The sequence below is a fragment of the Danio aesculapii genome, chromosome 20 (assembly GCF_903798145.1).
Source record: "Danio aesculapii chromosome 20, fDanAes4.1, whole genome shotgun sequence".
NCBI lineage: Eukaryota > Metazoa > Chordata > Actinopteri > Cypriniformes > Danionidae > Danio > Danio aesculapii.
This window is the reverse complement of record NC_079454.1, coordinates 30,683,827-30,707,661: the sequence shown is the minus strand read 5'-3', so window position 1 is coordinate 30,707,661 and position 23,835 is coordinate 30,683,827. Positions and strand designations below refer to the sequence as shown.

General features: G+C 35.4%; 1 protein-coding gene across 1 annotated transcript in view; it reads right to left on the bottom strand.

Moving 5' to 3' along the window:
* The window catches only part of mboat2b (membrane bound O-acyltransferase domain containing 2b), a 63,920-nt gene extending 46,100 nt beyond the window's left edge, over nt 1–17,820 (bottom strand). Inside the window, 1 exon segment of the mRNA XM_056481718.1 lies at nt 17,555–17,820. Coding sequence (XP_056337693.1) covers nt 17,555–17,728 — 174 coding nt within the window. The 5' untranslated portion in view covers nt 17,729–17,820.
* Nucleotides 17,821–23,835: the final 6,015 nt, after the last annotated feature.

The window sequence follows — 23,835 nt, the reverse complement described above, 5'->3', positions numbered from 1 at the left end:
CTGATGTTGTGCTGCTCAAAGGTGTTCTTGCAGTTTAGTATGATTACAAGTAAACCATTGAAGCCACATAGAACGTTTTGACCATTTTTGGAACTTTGAAAGTCTCAGGACTATTGCGGCCTATGGAGGTTTAGCTCTTGAATTTCATCTAAAATATCTTAACTTGTTTTCCAAAATTAACAAAAATTAAAATGAGGGTGAGAAAGAAGAAATGTAAAAAATGTGATGTTTACATATCAAAATCCTCAAGTCTATTTTATGACACAAAAAACAAAGCCTTCACTCCAGATAATGCTAAAAAACACTATTTCGTGTTGCATTTTTTATTTTTATTCTTTACTTTTAACCAATGGATGGAAAAAAAATATGAATAAATCACATTTGTGCATTGTGCATCAGAGCAAGTACAAGTTTCTCGCTACATTTATTGGTGCCTATTGACAAGAGTTTCTGAATTACATATAAGCACCTGTAATATTTATCAAGAGTCATCGAAGATGTGCACAAACAAATGAAACGATAGGTTTAGAGGGATGTATTGATGAATTAAATGGGCCTGTATTCATTTCATGCTGATTAACAAAACACAGTTGCACTACACCAAACCACATCTGTGCAGCAAAACAAAGCAGCAAATATTGTGAACAATGAAGTTATACAACATATCAATCAAAGATCAGTGGTTTTGCTATAATGAAGAGTAGGACTGTAAAGCCAGACCTCAATATTTCTTCTTGCTCTGCTCTGTAAGATTCAGAAAACTGACTGTGGTTTTGTACTGAAACAGCATCTCATGGTATAGGTCATAGAATTACTGAACATTCATACATTAAGAGTTGCCAGGATTTCTGCAGGTTTTATGAAGGTAAAAAGAAGACCTTTTTAAGACCAAGTTAAAAAAAGTAAGTTAATAATTTGTTAATATGATCTCTAAAAGTGCATTTATAAAAAATCATGTATTAGCAGAAACAAAATTCTACATCGTATTGATGCTTTTGATATAATTGGACAAATAATAGCTTCAAAAATCACCTTTTGCATTATCTTCTATTAAGTCTTGTCTTCTCTTAAATTGATAAAAAATAAAGTATGTTTAAGACAAAAACAAAAATCTGCCAGTACACATGAAATCAACATTTAAGTGGTGATTTTCATAACCCAATGGGGGATACCAGTTCTTGTTGTAAAGAGGACCTATTATAACCCTTTTCATGAGATTGAAAATAAGTCTCCAATGTCCCTATAGGGTGTGTATGTGAAGTTTCAGTTCAAAATACCTCACAAATAATGTTTTTATACTCTTTGAGAATGCCCCTTTTAGGCTTTGATCCTAATTGTGCCATTTTGGTGACTTGCTTTAAATTCAAATCAGATTGCGAATGGCGAATGGCGCGGTGCGAATGACGCGTTTGTGTAAATAGCGCTGCGCGAATGACGCGTTTTGCACGTTTGACGCGCGAAACGCTTCAGTTTGAAAATCTGAGCTTCAGCCGACATTTGCGCCGCGTTAACCAATCAGGAGCTTGCTCTTGTGGGGGCGTGATTATGACGCTTATGATCCCTGTTGTTGGGATCCTGGGGGAAAATCCTACTGCCTACACCGACAACAGTTCATCAAACTGGGCTTGGCTCCGTCAGAAGCACCACTAAATGCTTCCATCATCCAGGTTAAGTTTCTGGAGGAGTTTATGAGCTCACAGAGCTGGTTGCACCTCTGAAAGGATCTAGTGGACTCAGACAGTGCTACAAATGAATTGACGCTGTTTTTCAGCCTCCATTAAGCACATAAACAGTTTTTTTCTCAATAAAGTTCCTGTTAGCCATTTAGCAATGAAGCTAGTCACCTGGCAGACAGAAGCCCTGCCCATGACGCGAGTCCACGTCTGTTCTGATGTTAATTTGACGCGCGAATTAAGCGAATTTTCACGTGCGAATGAAAGTAAACTCAAATGTTCATGCGTCTATTTCCGCGCAAATATTGAGATTTATCCGCGCGTTCCGTGTCTGGTGTGAACACAGCATTAAGCTGCGGTCACACTGGGCTTTTCCTCCCATAGACTTCCATTCATACGCACGCGAATGCGTCAGACCGGAAACGCAGGGTCATGCGTCCAGTTTCGCAGTTCGCTGCGGTGCAAAGTTCAAGCTTGGTGAACTCTGACCTGCGAAATCGCATCACTTGACTGCGTGAGACCAATCGAGGATCAAAACAGGACCTCTCTGGACAGAAATTAAAAAAAAAAAACATGGAGCAATCGCTCTCTTTTTTAATGTCTAATCATCTAGTTTAATCCCGCCCCTTTTCGCAGCACCACACGACTGAATTTCGCACAGACAAAGCCTAGTGTGACCATAGCTTTAGAGCGGCAACTGAAAAAATCTAATTGAGCTTTGGTGCGTTGTTTGGCACTGAGCCAGAGAAAGACTTGTCATATTGCTACAATTATGCAGTGTTTTAACCACCTAATGCATATTTTAGACATGTACACACAAGTACTAGTAAAACAACACATTTAGAGTTTGTAGAACACACAAGAAAGTCTAACAATCCATTCAAATATAATTTGCTGATGTGTTTTATTCATATCAGATACACATAGTGAAAGTAACTATAAAGTTAAATCTATTCTTCTTTAAGTTCACCAACCACTTACTTGCATGTATTTTGGGAGTAACTGGTGAATTTATGTGCTGAATCCTGAGTGTTCTGCTTTTATGAATGAGGCAAATGCGCAGCCTCAAGTAAACATGGCGACGGCCCATCTAACTTTATAGATCACCATAGATATATACATTAGATATTGCATACGGATCCTGAGCAAGCGTCAATAGTGCCGCCATATTTGTACAGTGCTCCCTGGACAAGTGTCATTCAATCGCACTAGTCAAGACAGTGTTACTAGGTAAAGATGCTGGACTTTAGCGCTGTGTACGGGTGTAGTAATGAGCAAACAAAGAAAACAAAGCACAACGGCAGAACATTTCATAAGATTTAGTTTTTTACGTTTTCGTTATGTTATTAACTTTTGTGCTAAACAGGTAACGTTATTGATAATACAGTCTCCTACTGCATTCACCATATGGCAAAGTAGCACCAACTCGCACTAAACAGTCGGCTTATGCTAGTTTTGTTGAATAAAATCAGCAAACAATGCAAAAGAAATGTGACAACGAGATGCTGCGGTGCCAGAAACTTGTATTATTGTTGGCTAAGTGAACGAATCGTTCATTGCGGAGATTCATTCACAAACGAATCGCTCCCTCCGTTAGAATGAGAAGTGAAAGCAGGAGAGGAGGAGTGTTTCAGGACACAGATAAGATCAAATTTAACAGGGAGGGTGTATAGTACATTTCCATACACACAAACACAAGCTTTTTGTCAGGAATGCCTGAGCGATCACTTATCCATCAATGTAGAAAAGTGATGTAAAATTATAAGTTTCGTAATTAAAAAAAAATAAATAAATTTCTGACTCTGGATGGCCACAGTCCTCCACTGCAGCTTGGTCCCGCATTCATTTCAAAGGAGTGCTACCCTGTACTAAAATGGCGGCTCTATTGACGCATTCCTTACAATAGACAACAACAGGGTAGGCGACATCTAATGCATATATCTATGATAGATCACGACCACTTACACATTTATGTTAATTGGAATTTCAGGTAGTTGATGATGACACGATGAGTAGGGATGCACCGATATCGTTTTTTTGGAACCGATCCAATCTCGATACCAAAATTCTGAGTATCGACCGATACAGATCCGATCCCAATACTGTGCCGTTTTTTTATTATTACTTTTTTATTAACGTAATTCAGTTTCTATAGTTCTGGTGCTAAACTCAAATAATATATCTTCTTCAGTAAAAAATAACACACCTATAGGCCTACTGTATATGGCACAATCTAAACATGATGTTTGCTATAAACTATGGGCTTCATTATTTGAGCATTCATTATGACATTAATTTTAACTTTATTGAAATAATCGCTAGTTGCAGCCCTAACTGCATGGATGCTACACTATCCCATGATGCCCCGCGAGAGAATTCATGAATGGGAGTGAAGCGACGCAACTCACGTGGATAGGTCACGTGATCCTGAAAAAATGGTGAATGTAGTATGTCACATTCATTCTGCTCACATTCATACTGCATAGAACGTATTTTTCTAAGAGCCGAGTAATATGTCTAAATTCAAATGCAGTACCTACTGAGTAGTAGGCGATTTCGAACGCAGTCCATGTGTTTTAGCATATTAGCAGTTTCAAAAACATGTCTGCCGCCCTATGCTAATGAGGGAGAGATCTCCACTAATGGGCAGAGCTTTCCCACTCAAATGACATGTGCAAAGGGAGAATGTCAATCAAAATATTTCTGTAGACTTTTTTTTTTAAGTGTGATTATAAAAAATTTATTTAATAAATGTTTACCATTAGAAGCTGGTTATATTCACAGACTGTTGCCACACAACTATGTTAAAACCACTATAAAAGTGGTTTATAAAACTATAAAAGTGATTGTTGCATAACGGGTCCCCTTTAGGCATAAGCTCATTTCATTTTTGATCACTATTTTTGCAGTTTCATTTATTGTCACTAGAGGCGCAGAAATGACACACTTCATCTCTAAGTGCGTTGGCTTTTTGTGGCAATCCTTGAGAAGCCTGTTGCTAGGACACGGTCCTCCTAAAAATAAAAGAGGACACTGAGGTGCAGAATGAAAGCTGCCCGCTGCAGTCATCAGTCTTTCAGCTGTCACAGGCCACACGCTTGGCCTGATTGATTTGCTTTTCTCTCTCGAACACTTCTATGGTGATCAAAGCAGTGAGATGCAACTGAAACCCAATTATTATTTTATTCCGCACGGGCTAAAATGTGATACAGACTTGATATTTTCCCTCCTAGCACTTTAGATCACATTAATCTGATTCTCAGCAGCGCTATTGTAGTATCACTGACATGCTGCTACAATAGTTTTTATTAATATTTTGAAATATATACCAAATGTAATTTTAGTGTCTCAAGTCTTCAAGCCATGCTATATTATATCAGCACTAATAACAAGAACACTGACTGTAGCTTTTCTCACAGCAAGAATTAAACTCAATAAATGTACAAATATTACTGCAATGGTGTAACATATTGCAGCTTTAACTGTTTTTAAGAAAGAAAGTCTAAATTTAGACTTCAAATATGCAATTTATTAAGCCAGAAGAACAGCCTTACCTCAGCGTTCTCTTCTGGAATCTACCACTGGCTCTGATGTATATCTCGATGGTGATTAAATATGAGATTTCATTTGTAATAAGCATATCAGTCCTTTGTCTCAATGTTTATTTGTTCCAGAGCAAAAGGCTGTTGCTGAAGGTCAATTTTTATTTATTAAGATGGAACTTTAATGTTGTGTCTATTGTTGTTTGTAAACATTCGTCCTTAGACTAATTTACTGTGTTATTTTACGTTAGATTATTGAATTTCTGTACCTCAATACTAAGGCTGATTTATACTTCTGCATCGAGTGATCGCTTTAATTCACGGTGCATGCCTTGCACATAGCAGTGCATTTATACTTCTGCATTCTGTTTGTGTTGCTTTGCAATAACATTTCCGAAACGCTAGCTGGCAGCGGGTTTTATGTTCCTCTGTGTTGAGTTTTGTCAAGGGAAATACCTGTAATGCTACCTTAATGTACAATTAGCTAAAACTCGCTCATTCAAAGGTAGGAACGCGCAGACGTGCAACGACTTTAATCTTAAGGTTAACACAAAACAAAAGTCTACATCTGGAGCTTCTTCATGGGACTCGACATGTTTTAAACATTCACCTCAATGGGCTTGCTGGTCTCCCGCAGCTCTAGGTCCCACCCATACTCATCACTGCTACCAAGCAGACCAATTACAGAGCTTGTGCTATGCAACAAGGCGATGTGCAGTTATATATTTTAAGAGGTGTGCCTAAGGATCAGTGTCAGCCATGGCGAAGGATATGCGACTGTGCAAAAGCTAAATTAAAACCATCCACTTCCACTTGACGCAAAAGTTTAAATCAACATTTAGGCTATACAGATAAATATAAAAGACTGTTTATTTCATTTTGATCTTTGTTCTATTCTACTGCATCTGTGCTTGTAATTTGCTTATTCTATTGTGTGCAGATTCACACCGATACAAATTATGAGTAAAATTATGAATGCTTTACAAATAGAGTTATTGAAGTCATCCTGTGAAATTAAATTCCTATCGCAATATACAGTTGAAGGCAGAATTATTAGACCCCCTAATTATTAGCCCCCGTTTATTTTTTTCCCAAATTTCCTGTTTAATGGAGAGAAGATTTTTTTCAACACATTTCTAAACATAATAGTTTTAATAACTCATTTCTAATAACTGATTTATTTTATCTTTGCCATGATAACAGTAAATAATATTTGGCTAGATATTTTTCAAGACACTTCTATACAGCTTCAAGTGACATTTAAAGGCTTAACTAGGTTAATTAAGTTAACTAGGCAGGTTAGGGTAATTAGGCAAGTTAATGTATAATGATGGTTTGTTCTGTCGACTATTGAAAATATATATAGCTTAAAGGGGCTAATAATATTGACCTTAAAATGTTTCTAAAAAAATTAAAAACTGCTTTTATTCTAGCCGAAACAAAATCAAATAAAGACTTTCTCCAGAAGAAAGAATATAATCAGACATACTGTGAAAATTTCCTTGCTCTGTTAAACTTCATTTGGGAAATATTTTAAATAGAAAATTCAAAGGGGGGCTAATAATTCTGACTTCAACTGTATATCGCAGAAAAAAACAATATATAGCAATGTACTATTTTTCCAGCATCGTGCAGCCCTAATATAATTCTTGCCAAATGGTCACTACATCCACAGGGTTGTCCATTTTCCCACCATCACCCATTCACAAATCAAACATCTGAAATCCAAACTTTTAACAACGAAGTTCTATAGGACCACCAGGGTCAATCATACTATCTAAGCAAGAACCATGTGTAGCATGGCAAACTTTACAACACTTAACCCATTAATCTTTATAACCAAACATCTGACCTTGGCTACGGCATTGGAATAACATGACGAGCAGTTATCCGATGATTAAATCGCTCTTGAGAACTAAGTGCTCCTTCCAAACAGTGCATTAGATGCTCAATTATTTATCTATGCTGCTAATGCACATGGTGCTCTCATGCTCCTGTCAACTGAGCAGGTAAGGGTAACCATTACATAACACTAAGCCAGTGATGCTACTGAAAAGATCTGGATAAGATGGATGACTCCAATAGAGGCCAAAATAGCAAATCACAGTTAAACAAAGGTTGAATGAGCTTTTGTCTTTGGCTTACAAAAGCAAAAATTGTTTAATTCATCATAGAAATGGACAGGGAATAGAGCAGAATGAACATCAGTTATCGTTGCTTGCACTTAGCATCAGTTATAGATCAGATGACATTATTATTGAATTTAGATGGATTCTGCAGCAATCTTCATGACAGGATTGGCCGTTCAGACAAAGAAATTTCATAAAAATGACCTCTCCCTAAACAGCTCAGTAATTCTTGTTTGAGGTAAAAGATAATATAATCCTTTTCTACAACTGCAAAAAAGTTGTCAAGACTAAAGACGAAACCATTTAAGAAACAATTGTTGACCCAACATTTATATTAGGGAGGTTCCGATCAGATTTTTTTGCCCTCGATCTAAGTCTGAATCATTTGATTTCAGGGTATCTACTGATACCGAAACCCAATCCGATACTTCTATAATACATTAAAAAGAAAAGAGCGAAGAAACAGATCCAGGATGATCCTTATTTTTTGTTTAATTCACCTTATTTTAACGTTTAATTTCTTTACTTTTGGAGGTTTAGTGCAACAGTAAATATTTTTTAAAAAAATCGAATATGAAAACAAATAGCACCTCAACTTAAAACACCCGGCAGGCAATCCCAAGTTCACATATCTCACAGTTTGCTATGGCAACGTTGTCGTCATCAACTTTATAATACCTCCAGACTGCAGACATACTCGCGCTCTCCGCCAGCATTTAACCAATAGTGTCTCTGCAACAAAGTGATGTCATGCCGCATGCGTTGCTGTTTCTGTGTTAAGTCAAGAGAGAGGTCTAACTCTGTGCCACAGCATAACTATTGATGTGCTAAAAAAATAATGACAATAAAAGAACATACATATTCGAGTTCTTATCAGGAGGTAACATCCGATTCCGATCAAGTCTGAAACCACGTGATCAGGTCCGATTTCCGATCACATGATCGGATCTAGACATCCCTAATTTATATATACAGACTCATTTATTACTGAGGTCTTTTTCAAGGTATTAATGCATTACACTCGCAATAAAACTTGAAAACTTTCTGGGCTATACCAATCTTGTGACAAAGACAGAAATATATAGAAATATAAACATAATAAATATGAAGAACTTTCAATTAGTTAAACATCAGCATTTGGATTAAATTAAATGTAATTGTTTCTAAAGATATTTAAAAATGTTTTAAATGTCTTTTACTTAATAAAACAGCATTTCTCTGGCCTACCTTTGGTTGCACACACAATTCTTGGATGGCCCTCGTTTGTTATGTAATCCACAAAATAGCATGTGGCAACGCGAGGATTTGTTTTCCTCCAGCACATAAGAGAAAATGCTGAGTAACAGGGTAAACCGCAGTCTCTAAAACACTTTCACACTAGGATTCTTATCCCCAGGAGACCTGCTAAATTAATCTGCATCTTCTTGTGAGAGACTCAGCCTTCAGAGACTCCACTGCTCCACATTACTCAATGAAGAAAAATGATCAAGCGCTTTCCAATTCGAGCGAGCGCCTTGCCAATTTAGGATCCAAAGAAACATATGACTCACTGAACAGCCTGACTGAGCTTGAGACTATACTTTTGAGCGTGTAAATGATCGTTTCTGCAACTACATGTAAATAAAAGTCAAATTCGCCCATAAATCAGCTCACTGAATCAAATCAATTATTGGTCTCCACTGCGCCACACAAGGGAATAATGTTCTCTCCTTGAGTAATTAGCAAAGAGGCTTCATTTTCCTGTAGGACACAAATACATTGCCTCTTCTCCCATAAAAACTGTATTGTTCAGAAAGCACCTATTCAGGACTCAGACATTCAGAAATTACTAATTGAATTCAATTCAAGAATACCCATGTTAGTTGCTAAATAGTAAAAAAAAAAAAAAAAAGATTAGTTGGCTTTACTCTAAAAAGCGAGTAAACACAATGCTTTTGAAGCTATTTAAAATGAACTTTACTTAGACTAAACCTGCTGCCTTAAAATGGTGTAAAAGTATTGAACTAAAAATATAAAATTTAAGTCAATTTAACAGATCTATGTTATAGGTCAGGCCTGTCCCGATATCTATTTTTGTTGTACAATATATTGCACCAAAATATATTGAGATAAATGATTTTATTGTCCTTTTAAGACCATTTTATGCCACTCATTATATAACGCCAGAATAACAATATAATATCATCACTAACGATTATTTTAATAATTGATTAATCTGTCGATTATTTTTCGCTTAATTGATGAATCGGATAAAAAAAAATTCCAACTCTTTATTCAAAAACAGAACTAAAATCTTTAGAAAGTGCACAAACATGTTGTCCTTGAACATCCCTGAGCTGTTATAATAATAATAATAATAATAATAATAATAATAATAATAATAATAATAATAATAATAATAATAATAATAATAATAATAATAATAATAATAATAAAACAAAAACAAACTTAGTAATTTTGTCCTGGTTTCAATCCGAATATCTAAAATAAAATCTTAAATCAAGATACATACTAGACCCATGAAATAGCAAGAGAAATTAGTCTTGTTTTCTGAAAAAAAACCACCTCAAAATTAAGTGCATGTTTGCTTAAAACAAGCAAAATTATTAGCCAATGGGGTAAGAAAAGATAATCTTAATGACATATAATCTCAAACAGAAGTTTTAAACATCACTTCATTTTCTTATGTCATTTTTCTTGTCTAAGTGAATAAAAATGTGTATTTAGTCTTGCAATGAAAAGTGCAAAGTAACTATACCACCGCTGCTTTACTACTGTTATTAACCAAAAGACCGTAAACAGAGGTTGCTCCACATCTGTATATATTATAGGTGCGATCGTTCACAGTTGTAAACTCGTAAATGAACACTTGCGATCGGTTCATGAGTTCGGCCAAATTGGCTCGATAGAGTCATTAAATTTGATTATCGGCCGATACCGATCTTTGGCCGATCGATCGGAGCATCCCTACTTGCATTTTTTTTATTTTACTCAGTTTTTAAAGTAAAGTAACATCACTTTTTTTTACAGTGATTTGCAATATATTTGACCAAATTATATTGGTCTCAATGTATTTGTCTTGACAAATTTTTATTTGGTCATTTTTGTTAATTAATTTGGTAGAGAGGTTAGATCAAGCATTCTGCTCAATTCATCCAGAATTGCAGTCGTTAGGGTGTGACGAGATACCATATGATGAGATCTCACAAGATTAAATCGAGATGAGGTGAATTTGCCGTTGAGGTGAAAAGACGTCTCGAGAGTTGTGATGTTATGAGAGAGCGTGAAATTAGCATTGAAGATTGGAGGCAGGATTGGATCTGAATCGCAAAACGAGCTTTGCACACATCTGGCAACCCAGACTGGCCTCAGTGTTGCGCATTAACCATGGTTCACAACCATGTGATGAAATGGCACTTTTGATATGCTGAAAGTCATAATCGTTGTAAATAAAAATGGAATTAAGACAAGTGGAGCATTTTTATTTTAGTTGCATTATTGAAGTGCAGTACAGACGTGTAAACACCGTAATCAAACTATTTTCGTTGTGTTGGATTTTAGACGCTATTTGCGACGGGGTAAGCCATAAACCAAGACTTTTTCTATTCATATATTAGCAAAGTATTTTGCAGTGTTTGCCTGTCCTTTACTGCATAAAATTCATTAAAATAGAAGAAAAATAAGATTTATTACAAGTTGATTTAAAAAAATAAGTTTGTTTTCATGGTTTCTAGCATAAAGATGTATAAAAGTACTTTAACATTTAACAAAGTGACAACTTACAAAAGACATAATCAAAATAGTTTCAAGTTATTTTGTTAAAAAAAAACCTTGACAAAACCCAAAAACAGACAATCGATCGCCATAATCGCAGTGATTTTTAGACAAGTAATTGTCAGGCATTATGCATAATCAAGACAGCCCTAAAAATGCGCAAATGTGCTTAGATTACCACTTCAATTATTTATTAGGATAAGCCTTGAACTCAATCAAACAGTCCAAGTGCACCAGGTAGTGCACATCGGCTGATTTCAAGAATTTGTTGGCCCACACAACAAAACACATCGGTGTCAGTAGCATTAATGAGGCTCGGGATCTTTAAGCAAAAGTCAAGTATTGTTCCATTGTTTAGTAAGAATAAAATCTTACACTTGACTTGTTCATTCAGCTCCTGAAATCAACACCTCTCGTAGTCAAATGGTTAAGCAGAGCATAAAATGTTAACACGATGCTTCTCAATTCGCTGGGACTATCAGCGATCTATCCTTGTTCCCTGATCTCCAAATATGCCAGGAAAATACTGATATGGAAACTGTGAATTATTTTGATGTCATGGCAGGTAATTGATGAAGAAACGATAGTGATATTATTGTGGTTAAAATGTATTTGTTAATTAAAATGGTTAATTATGGTTGATTTTAAATACAATTGAATTAAATTGACTGCTGAATGTAGTAGGGATTAACTGATACTGATTTGTTATTGACACCATACCAACAGTTATTTTGATAGTCACTTAAGATAATAATACAATATTTGGCAGATGCTGTATATGAAAAAAAGTAATAACATTAAATATTATATTTGAATTAACCATTGATTGATGCACAGGGATGTACAGACCTCACAACTCACAGATCTCTCGTTTAAACTCATATTTTCTATGCTTTTGTAATAATATATTTGTGGATTTTCATTAGACATCACAACCAAAGCCAAAACTAGAATCAGAGTCCAAAAATGAATACACCAAAATTAATATGTTGGGGGGAAAAATAAAATACAATTTTAATATACAGAAAAAATAAAGAGAAGCAAAAAAAAAATTAAATTTAGTAAAATTCATAGTTTGTAATTTATTAATATTTTTTTTTTGCAATAACATATGGATTTAAATAAATTATCTTTCTATCCAAAAGCTGTTCGGTGAGAAATTCACTGAGAAATTAATAAAAATATTCATATTTAAAAAGGGGTGTATTCATTTATGCTGAGCACTATATACACTAACACATTTAAATATAATATATTATTATTATTATTATTATTATTATTATTATTATTATTATTATTATTATCATCATGCTGTGGGCTATAATCAATAAATGCTATATATAAAACTATATCACTATTCCATAAAATAAAATTAATAAAATATTTTTTATTCTCATTTGATTCTCTAAAACAACAAGGATGCAGAAATGTTGACACTTACAATATAATACTTTGAACTAGGGCTGCACAATATATTGTTTCAGCATCGATGTGCGCATCTGCAATAGTCACATCGCATGCATTTTTTTGCATTGTGATTATTCAATTTCTGTACCTGAATAGGCATCGAACGATAACCGTTTTCAAGGTATACCACGGTTTGGAAAGTCAAGGTTTTAAAACCACCAAAATTTTCTGTTATACCGTTCCTAATGCAGAGTTGATCAGACTGCATGATTTTAGCCCTGATTTTGACTCGCTGACAGGTTTTGAGAAATCGCCGACAAACGCCATAAATCACAGGCAAATCGGTGCACGTTCACATGACAATCACAAATATAAACCATCAAGGACTCGATATGAGAGAATCTCTGATGAGTCGCAGACGCCTGTGAGATATTTGGCATACTAAATATCTGGAGCTGTCTGCGATTCAAATCACACCGTGTGAAATGATTTTTGTTTAAAAAAAAATCTGCAATCACCTACAGCCAATGAGAGAGCAGCATCCACTTGTACGGGTACCTGCAGGCCAGCAGAGGTTGGGGGAGAAGTTAAAAGCGCTTAATTTCAGTTTATTTGGACCCAAGAAATGGAGAAAAAACTAGTGGAAATTTGGCAGCAGCACTCATGTCTGTTTGACGTGTCATCTGATCAATATCACAATCAGGTCGAAAAGTAAATAAAAATTTAAGGAGAGATTACCAGTCTGAACTCGGCATTAGGTATATTTCATTTTTTTTTTTTTTTTTTAGGACAAAAGTATCTCCAACAGAAAAGATCTCCAAAGACGCCGTTTTAAATTGTAAAGAAATCCGTGTGTTTGAAACTAATGAAGACAGCAGAAATTATTTAGCCTGACATGTTTAGCTACTGTTTAAAAATATTAGAATTGTTCCCCAAAATAACATATATATTGTGAAAATATTGTGTTCAAATGGGGTAAAAGTTGTTGTTTTTTACCCAGACATTTAAAAAGCACATATTTTAGAGCAGTAATTACAATACCGTGAAACTGTGATATTTTATCCAAAGTTATCATACCATCAGAATCTTATACCAACTAGACATGGGCCGATATAAGATTCTGACGGTATGATAACCTTGGATAAAATATCACGGTTTCACAGTGGAACAGTGAACATGTCAGGCTAAATAATTCAAATGAATCATTGACTTCTGCTGTCTTCATTTGTTTTTAAAAACACAGATTTCTTTACAATTTAAAACAGCATCTTTCGATAATTTGTTTTGCTGTTGTCCTAAAAAAAGTAACTAAAAAATCTTACTCATACCTTAGGAACGCTATTACAGAAAATTTTGGCGGAAAACCTTGACTTTTCCAAACTGCAGTATACCTTGAAAACGGTTATCGTCCCATGCTTATACCTGAATACTGTTAGATGTCAAATAGAGCTAATCAAACCACCTTGTGAAACTGTATTTATATCACAATATCCAATTTTTCCAATATCGTGCAGCCCTGCTTTGAAGCGGATTACCAATAAATATTGGCTGATTTAGATGGGTGCTTAATTTTGTGACCCTGCTTACAAACAAAATTTATTCATTCATTTATTTATTTATTCTCTTTTCGGCTTAGTCCCTTTATTAATCTAGGGTCACCACAGCGGAATGAACCGCCAACTAATCCAGCATTTGTTTTATGCAGCAGATGCCCAGCTGCAACCCATCACTGGGAAACACATACACACTTATTCACAAACACTACTGCCAATTCAGCCTACCCAATTCACCTGTAGCGCATGTCTTTGGACTATGGGGGAGACCGGAGCACGCGGAGGAGCAGGGAGAACATGAAAACTTCACACAGAAATGCCAACTGACCCAGCCGAGGTTCGAACTAGCGGCCTTCTTGCCGTGAGGTGACAGCACTACCTACTGCGCCACTGCGTCACCCTTACAAACAAAATACAGTTTCATATTCAAATCAAATTCAAGTCGAAAGCTGTTTAATTTTTAAAGATTTTAACAAATGTAGGTCAACTTACTTTTATTTTGAAAAGCAACACTAATTTCCCAAATGTAAAAGTAAAATATTACAATGGAATTGACAGAAAAATCCACAGGCTCTTAATATAATTAAATTTTTTATCTTAATATAATTTATTATTTAATCATTTATTTTGTGTTTCAAAATGTTGATTTTCTTAAGCCAAAGATGACAAAATTCTGCTGAACAGTTTGAAGGCTTTGACCTTACAACCCGACCATCCATTGCTGTGAAACGGCATGTTCTGCATGCGAATATTAAAAGCACTGAAGCTGGTGACCTGCTGTGACCTCTCCACAGCGCTGATGAAATGCGCTGTCATTTGATGAATGCGACTGTAATGTGTACAAACACATCAGAATGAACAAGAAGCAATCCTGTCGCAGAGGGAACAAGGAAAACCGTCTGATCCAAATCAGCCACAAACTGCCCCAGAAACAAAACGCATTAGAGACATTCTCTCTTTTAGGCCCAAGTGTAACAGGAGTCCAGTGTCTGGGAAAGAGAGAGCAATGCTAGTCGAGCACTGCTCACATTACAGTCTGTTCTCACTTCAGCGATATTCTCCATCAACAGGACACTACAGAGGAGTTTACTTTCCCAAGAAAGCCACATCTAGAGTGTCTGCATGTAAAGAAAAAAACTACCATTGGCTAATCATTAGTACTATCATTTAATATTATTGTTATAATTTTTTTTCTCATATTACATATAGATTATTTTGTTTTTAAAAAATATATATTATTTTACCCACTTATTGGATTTTGCAACTGCCATAACACTTCAAAGTCACTTCATTCAATTATTCAGTACAACCTTTTCATGCTATTTATGGTTTTAAATTATGAAAAAAGATCAGCCAATAAATATCTGCGCTAAAATATGAAAAAAAGTCTGATAAATAACAAATGAATAAATAAGAGTCTGGTTTCATGGTAAACCTCTAACCCAGAGATGCCCAAACTAGGTCCTGGGGGCCAAAGTTGGCCCGTTCTAAGCTTTGATTTGGCCAACCGTTCCATTTGAGAAGAGAGAAAGAATGATGGATGGTCAGGATTGGATTGGTGGTCAGGGCAAATATCTTTGACAAATATCATCAATTCAATTGTAATGTAACCTTTTGTTTGTTTGTTTATTTATTTATTTTGTAATTTCTTTAGTTTTGTAAATTTATCAGATTTTTAAAAACTGTAAATACTATCACTCAACGGATATCAAGCAATGCACAAGACATCGGTAAGGAAATCAAGGAAAAACAAGTGCAGCTTCGTGTATTCAGCTCGTGTATAATAACTCTATTGTAATAATGGGATTGTTTATGTTTTTGCTGTAATAACTTCCTTAAACATTTTTTAAATATACTGCATTCCTTAAAACAATTAAAACAATGTTTTCGAGGTATTTTGAATTATTATTAAATAAATTAGGAGATTCTTTTTAGTAGAAATATTATATGTGAGACTTGCTTTGTTTACAAAATAAGTGGTTCTAAATGGATTCTCATTGTAAACATTAAATAAAAGTTCAAAAGGTGTTGTCTTTCATTTCATATATTGAGTTTTTAGTTATGATACTCCCAAAATCATTCCACATAAATCCACAGATTTTTTACAAAATTCTCCACAGAAATAGCAAAAAAAAATGTCCGCAGATTCTGTCTGGCCCTAGAGATTACTCATGGAAACTTTAAATGTACCTTCGCCCCACAGCCCTCAGTTAAGTTTGGTATTTTGCCCTTCATAAGAAAAAGTTTGGGCACCCCTGCTCTAACCGCTCCATAGTCAGTCAAATGCCACTTACTTTTCTTCAATAAAATGTAAGATTCAGTGTCAATGATGTGAAATTAATTTAACCAATTTATATAAACTTGAGATCCTTCTAAACATCTCATTTAAGATCTATCAAGAGAAAAATGTACAATCAGCATCTATATTCATAATATGAGATACCCTCCAAAACAAGCCTCTGTGCTTGGCTTCTGATTTATTTGGCATCTCAATTGAAATACAGATGCATACAATATTCTACAGGTGTAAATTAATTTACAAAACCATATAGGCAGATACATAAGAAATGACTATTTCAGGTGTTGATGCTCATGATAGGTATTTTCCATCTATCACAATAACAAATGACTAATTCCTCTGAAATCATATCATATGATATATAATATGATATGATGCATAATATTTATCAGTGCAGCACATCTAACACACAAGGCGTCTTATGAAAAATGCTTCTATGTTCCTTTGAGAAAATGAAATATCACTGACCGTGACATTTGATTTCACTGAAGTCATGCTAGTTTGTCATGTCTTTTAGAGAACACATTAAAAACCATGCAATTACCCAAGCTGCCATTCTCTGTGGTACATGAAGTGCCATAGCTGTGTCTAGTGAGCTGCCTATCTAGATAGCATTTTTTGCTCATCACAAAATCCTGCCTTTATGGACAGCTCACAGGAATATAAAAAGCAACCCATATACACTTTATGCACGCCTCTTTGCTATACATGCATGATAACTGGGTGTATATAAATGATAACAACATAAAACTGATTGTAAAGGATGCCTTGGGTAGCACAACGTCATGACGTTTCCAAAAAAAAGTGCCTGACACTAACTAGTGTTTTTTCTACCGTGTATTATGATATTAACGCCTACATTAATCTACAATGTATCCGAATTCAATTCGCCATGTCCACACTGGCAAATCCTCGAGCTCTTTATCGTCCATTTCATCACGCAAATGACACATTTAACGAGCACACCATCAACAGTATCCGACGGAAATGTGCGACTGCTCACGCAGACGTCATGAATTTCGGAAGGAAACATTAAAAATGCAACGTTTTCTTTGTCCTTACCAAATTGTTTCGTGCACGGGGCTTGTAGAAAGGACCTGGATGCCAACGAAAGCTGTGATGAGGGTTTTGTGCCCTCAACATTCATCTCACAAACACAGACATAAGAGAAATGTACCTGGTCTAAGGGAAGGTTGGTCATCTTGCTTATTGGCTGTAGTAAGTTGGATCCGGTGCAGGCTGATATCGACTCAGTAGCCATTTTTTCGCTATTGTATGAGTGTTCTGTGCTGTTCTCTATGACAGTGGCAGAGCCCAGTTCGCCCTGATTCAATCCCACACACATCCACATCCACCTCTGGAGAGACTGTTGCTGCTTGCTGCTGTCCACTGCTGGTAAAAAAACGGCAGTACAACACCCTACAGTCCGCCAGACCGATTTGCAAATCCTACTACTGTAAAGGCTTGGCTCATGAATATTAATCAGGTACAATGACGTTCGGATGGCTGATTGGGTGGAAGGCAGACGTTGGTAAGTTTGTGCCAGACTTCACTGTAGCGATCAGGTAGCGATGAGAAAGTCGATCCGTTTTAAAGGGATAGTTCACCCAAAAAGACTTCACCCTTTTCAAACCTTCATGAGTCTCTGTTTTGTTGAACAAACCTGTAATCATTGACTTCCATAGTATTTGTTTTCCCTACTATGGAATGCAGTGGATACAGGTTTTCAACTTTGTTCAACAGATTAAAGAAATATATGAAGCTTTAAATTAAAACCACTTCCCTGCTGAAAAATCCAACTTAAACCAGCCTAGGCTGTTTGGCTGGTTTTAGCTGGTTGACCAGCCTGGTTTTACAGGGGTTTACATGGCCAGCAAAATCCAGCTAAAACCAGCTTGACCAGCCGGGTTTAAGCTGGACATGGCTGGTTTTGTCTGGGCTCCCAGCCTGGATAGGCTGGTCAAGCTGGTTTTAGCTGGTCATTTTCCAGCATGACAAGCTAAGGCCAGGCTGGAAATGGCAGGAAACCAGCCTGGAAATGGCCAAAACCCCTCAAAAACCAGGCTTGTCGACCAGCTAAAACCAGTCAACCAGCATAGGCTGGTTTAAGCTGTTTTTTTCAGTAGGGTTGAGAGTGAGTAAATAGTAAATTTTCATTTTGGATGAACTATCCCTTTAATAGAATTCTTTAAATTAATAGTTTGTTATTAATTTTTGCTGGTTTTGCTTTTAAAAACCGATTTATCATCCAGTTTTCCTCTTTCTTTTGCATGATGAAAAACTAAAATAATATTTTTTCTTTTGTATGATTCAGAATTTCACAATTAACAATTTCAGAATTGTTAACTTCAATATGCTACCAAAGTCTCTTAAAAGGAAAGTCATTTCACTCGGCGGCCATCTTTGAAACACCTCTCGGTATATGCTCGGGCAGTGTGTTTGAATGGGGAAACATCAAATTGTCCAACATTGCTTGCCAAGCTTACAATTAAATTTCATATCAGAAATCACCAATAAAATTAAACAACAAATGTATCTTTAGTTTCATTCTAAACTTTAAAATCACACAAAATCTGCAGAAACTCATGTCTGGTCCGAGCCTCTCCACCAGAGAAACGTCAATTTATATCGATTGATGATTGGCTCCTGTACTAGAAGGCGGGGCTTCATTCACCATATTGGCGGTCACACTTTTTCCCATTAAAAACTATACGACTGACACGTCTTGTGTATCCTATAGTCTTTGATGCTACATAACGGAATTAATTTTTGTAATGACTTTTTAAGGAAGTTTGTTTACAAAATTTATTTATAATTGGTATTTAATTATATTTTATACCAATTGCATATTTAAAATGATGTACTATATAGCTTATCCTCAGTTTTTAAAACATAGCATAGTCATGCTTGTAGCTTGGGTTTAGACTAAAATAAGGTGACATTCGTGTTTGGGTTTTTTTTTAAAGCATACTTACTCCCATGGCCGTTTATATCAGAGTTGATATTTTATCTGCAAAAAAGTTTGGTGTTTCGTAACATCTCATTTTTATGAGGTGGGTCGTTATTCCAATGCTCAACTCCCAACCTGGAGGACCAGGCCATACACACATACAATACGGACAATTTAACTTATCCAATTTACCTATGGTACATGTTTTTGCACCGGAGCACCTGAAGAAAATCCACGCCAACACAGGGAGGCTCGAACCAGCGACCTTCTTGCTGTGAGGCGAACGTGTTACCCACTGTGCCACCGTGCTGCCCAAAAACATAGTAATAAAATATAGAACTAATAATATATACAAACTTTACAATAAGCTATATTCATGATTGTACAACTTATAACAGCAGACTGCGTTTTGAGGACACAATGAGGCATTCAGGAGTACAATGTAAGTGTCTTGAACCATTTTAGACATTTATGGTTTTCAGAAATCTGCATTTTATAGTGTATTTTTGTATTTAAAAATTTAAACAGAAATACAGCTCATATTCTACTTTGTTGAATGTACTACGTTCCTCATAGTCCCCAATTTATCCCCAACGTATTTTTGTCTTACACTTTGTAAATAGAATTTTTTTTAAACATCCTGTCCACTGTTAATCGAAGTATACTTGAGTTTATGTTATAGTGTCCGTCGATAAAGTCCACTGAACCATTTTTGGAGAGTTACAGTGTTCACAGTAATATTGAAATGGTTTACTTCCTGATGACTTTGCATTGTAAGCTCTTAAAAGGAAACCTTACACAAATGAGATTGACTTGCATCCTTTCAAGATAACAAATATAAAGTTTATTTTACAGTGTGAAAATGAGGATTTGCTGAAAATTGCTGTCTGCCGGAGTGAAGACCATGAGGGCTTCAGCTTTGTGGCTTGGATTTTTTTCTCTGACTCACATATGCACTAAACCTCACCCAAAAAAGGCACATGTTTAAGACATTTCAGAAGCTTTTCTTTGAACTGGATGCATGCAAGTTTTCCCTAAATTAAATTAACTCAACAACAAATTTATTTTAAGGGTTTCAGATACAAATCTATCGCTGATTTTGGTGAAAATGCACTGTATTGATGAAGTGATTGTGTTTTTGCGATTTTGAAATAGAGCTTTTAATAAGCGTAGTTTGATGTTATGCAGTACACATGTTCTGTCAGATTTTGTCTAAAACGTGACTATTCCCACAAAAAGAAAGTTTATATGCACAAAATGATGTGTGCACATGCTTTTTCCATGTCATAAATCAAGCACTTGTTCAAAACTTCATCAAGTTTTACAAACATCTTTTCAGAGCTTCAATTTGTAGTAAATGTTATATAGATTTGTTTAAGAAATAATAAATGTACCATTTTGTTTTCTGTTGAACATTGAATAAAATGATGTTGGGCAATGAAAATGCCTTGTGTATTTATTTAATCAAATTTACATTTTAGAAATATTTTTAAAAGTTTAGAAATAAATGAATACATTTGAGTAAAGTGTGGTTGTCTGGCTTAGACTAAGAAAGCACATTGCCAAACTAATAATAAAATAATCATCTATTACACTAAATAATTGAGTAATTGTCACATAATTTATGCTTTATTAAGTAGTTTTTGCTTGAAAAAAAAATGAATCTAAAAAACTGTTTAAAATAATATGTGAAATATTGCTACCACAAATTTTTAAAGTAAGATTCATTGTGTGATTATACATGTTGTGGTGAACTTCAGCCTAAAGTAGGAATGGTTTCAACTTAATATAAGTATTTGATATACAGTTGAAGTCAGAATTATTAGCCCACCTGAATTATTAACCCCCGTTTATTTTTTCCCCAATTTCTGTTTAACGGAGAGCAGATTTTTTCTACACATTTCTAAACTTAATAGTTTTCATAACTCATTTCTAATAACTGATTTATTTTATCTTTGCCATGATGACAGTAAATAATATTTGACTAGATATTTTTCAAGACACTTCTATACAGCTTCATGTGACATTTAAAGGCTTAACTAGGTAAACTAGGTTAACTAGGCAGGTTAGGGTAATTAGGCAAGTTATTGTATAACGATGGTTTGTTCTGTAGACTATTGAAAAAATATATAGCTTGTAGGGGCTAATAGTTTTTACCTTAAAATGTTTTTTAAAAAATTAAAAACTGCTTTTATTCTAGCCGAAATAATACAAATAAGACTTTTTCCAGAAGAAAAAATATTATCAGACATACTGTGAAAATTTCCTTGCTCTGTTACACAATTTGGGAAATATTTAAAAAGAAAAAATATTAAAAGGGAGGCTATTAATTCTGATTTCAACTGTATATTTATATTAATATATTTAATAACATAAGTATAAGTCAGGTAATTAAGTAGGCATGTACTGTAGTATTATTAGTAAAGTAGACACCTTCAGGCTGGACAATTCTTTTACACAATAAACAGCTGCTTTTACATTATAAATATGATATTTTATTGAAGTAAAGGCAGTAAGAGACATTGCTTAACAAACATAAAGAAGTACATTCAGAGGATTACAGTGGTAATGAGGCAAGCAATTATGCCAACCTCGAGAACTCACCTCAGCAGCAACTTAATTTATAATTTGCAGTCCCCCATACTTTACAGTGTATTGTATCAGGCTAAAATATATCTATAATATCATTCATTCATTCATTCATTCATTTTCTTTTTGGCTTAGTCCATTTATTAATCTGGGGTCACCACAGCGAAATGAACCGCCAATTTATTCAGCATATGTTTTACACAGTAGATGCCCTTCCAGTTGCAACCCATCACTGGGAAACATCCATACACACTCATTCACACACAGACAATTTAGCTCACCCAATTCACCTATAGTGCATGTCTTTGGACTTGTGGGAGAAACCAGAGCACCCGGATGAAACCCACACAAACACAGGGAGAACATGCAAACTCCACACAGAAATGACAAATGACCAAGACGGGGCTCGAACCAGCGACCTTCTTGCTGTGAGGCGATTGTGCTACCCACTGCACCACCGTGTTGCCACATTTATTATTATTATTATTATTATTATTATTAGTAGTAGTAGTAGTAGTAGTAGTAGTAGTAGTAGTAGTAGTAGGTGAACTGTCACTGGGGTGGTACCTTTTCAAAAGGTACACATTTGTACTTAAAGGGTCCATGTTGGTACCTTAAAATTATATATTAGTACCTACATTTTTTAAGAGAAACACTTTTGTACTTTTCAAGTTCTAATTTGTACCCTTGAGGTATGGACCTTTAAGGTACAAATTTGTACCTTTTGAAAAGGTACCACCCCAGTGACAGCTCACACCTTTATTTCTGAGAGTATATAGGCCTAGCTGCCTTTACTGCAGTAATGTAATGGTTTCCAAGGCTGCGTCGTCATCGTTCCATTAGAATGAATTCTTTAAAGTCCAGTGTTCGTGCTTTTAGAATCATTCCGAGTCGTTGAATGATCGTGAGTAAAAGCTTTTTCACACGGTGCTTTTTTATGGAAAAAAATATGTTTGGCTGGAAATGTTTTTATAGTTTAGAGAATATACGGTTTTGGGCTGAAATATTGTCTCAATAGCCGCTTTTCCGCTGTCGGACCAGTGCGAGCCAGAGCTACATCTGGCAGGCCTTTGGATAAAGGTCTGGCAGACCAAAAATCCCCCTGGCGGTGACCAGAGAAACCGACGCGGCACGCATCAAGCTCAAGGCCGGACAGTTGAAAAGCAGCTATTACTTTAGACGAAAATACATAATGCTAAACAATAGTTGTTTTGGGAAAAAAGGCTGAAGTAATGCTGAAATTTGGATCAATGTTATTATTTAAATGTGCCTTTTTGGATATTTTAGGGGGAAATACTCTGTTTAGAAGTTTTTTTTTATTAAACTTCTCTCTTGTTTCTTTTTTAACAGTGCTTTACAGTCTGTTTGTGTTTGTCATCGCCATCAGTGTCTAGCAATCTTCTACGTCTTCTGTGTTTCATCATTGCGTTCATTGTCATCAGCATGTCAACTATTGATTTTCACGAGCTTTTCCAACTCATTCCTGCCTCTCTTCATCCTGAGAGCGCAGAGGAGCTCACCGGTGCCCTCGCCACCGGCCGCTGGTGGGCTATTATGGAGGTGTTACACCCCATTGACGAGGAGAGTCAGTTTGACTACACTTCAGTTAACCTGAGTCAAACTCTGAAGGTACTGTTTTCAAAAGTTTTCAAACAATTAAATGTTGCTTTCAGATATGCACAGAAAATTCATTGGAGTTGCTAAAAATGTTCAAGGTTTAAGTGGTTGCAAACAATTTATACACTGTAAAACCCAACAGTCAACTTTATCAACTGAAATGAGTGTAGTTAACTCAAAATTTACTGAAAGTTAAATCTACTCATTTGAAAAGAGTTTTGAACTCAGTGTTGAAGGTAATGAGTTGATTAAATATCTCATTGCTTCAACTTAAATGGAGTAAGTTCACAGTACTTATACAG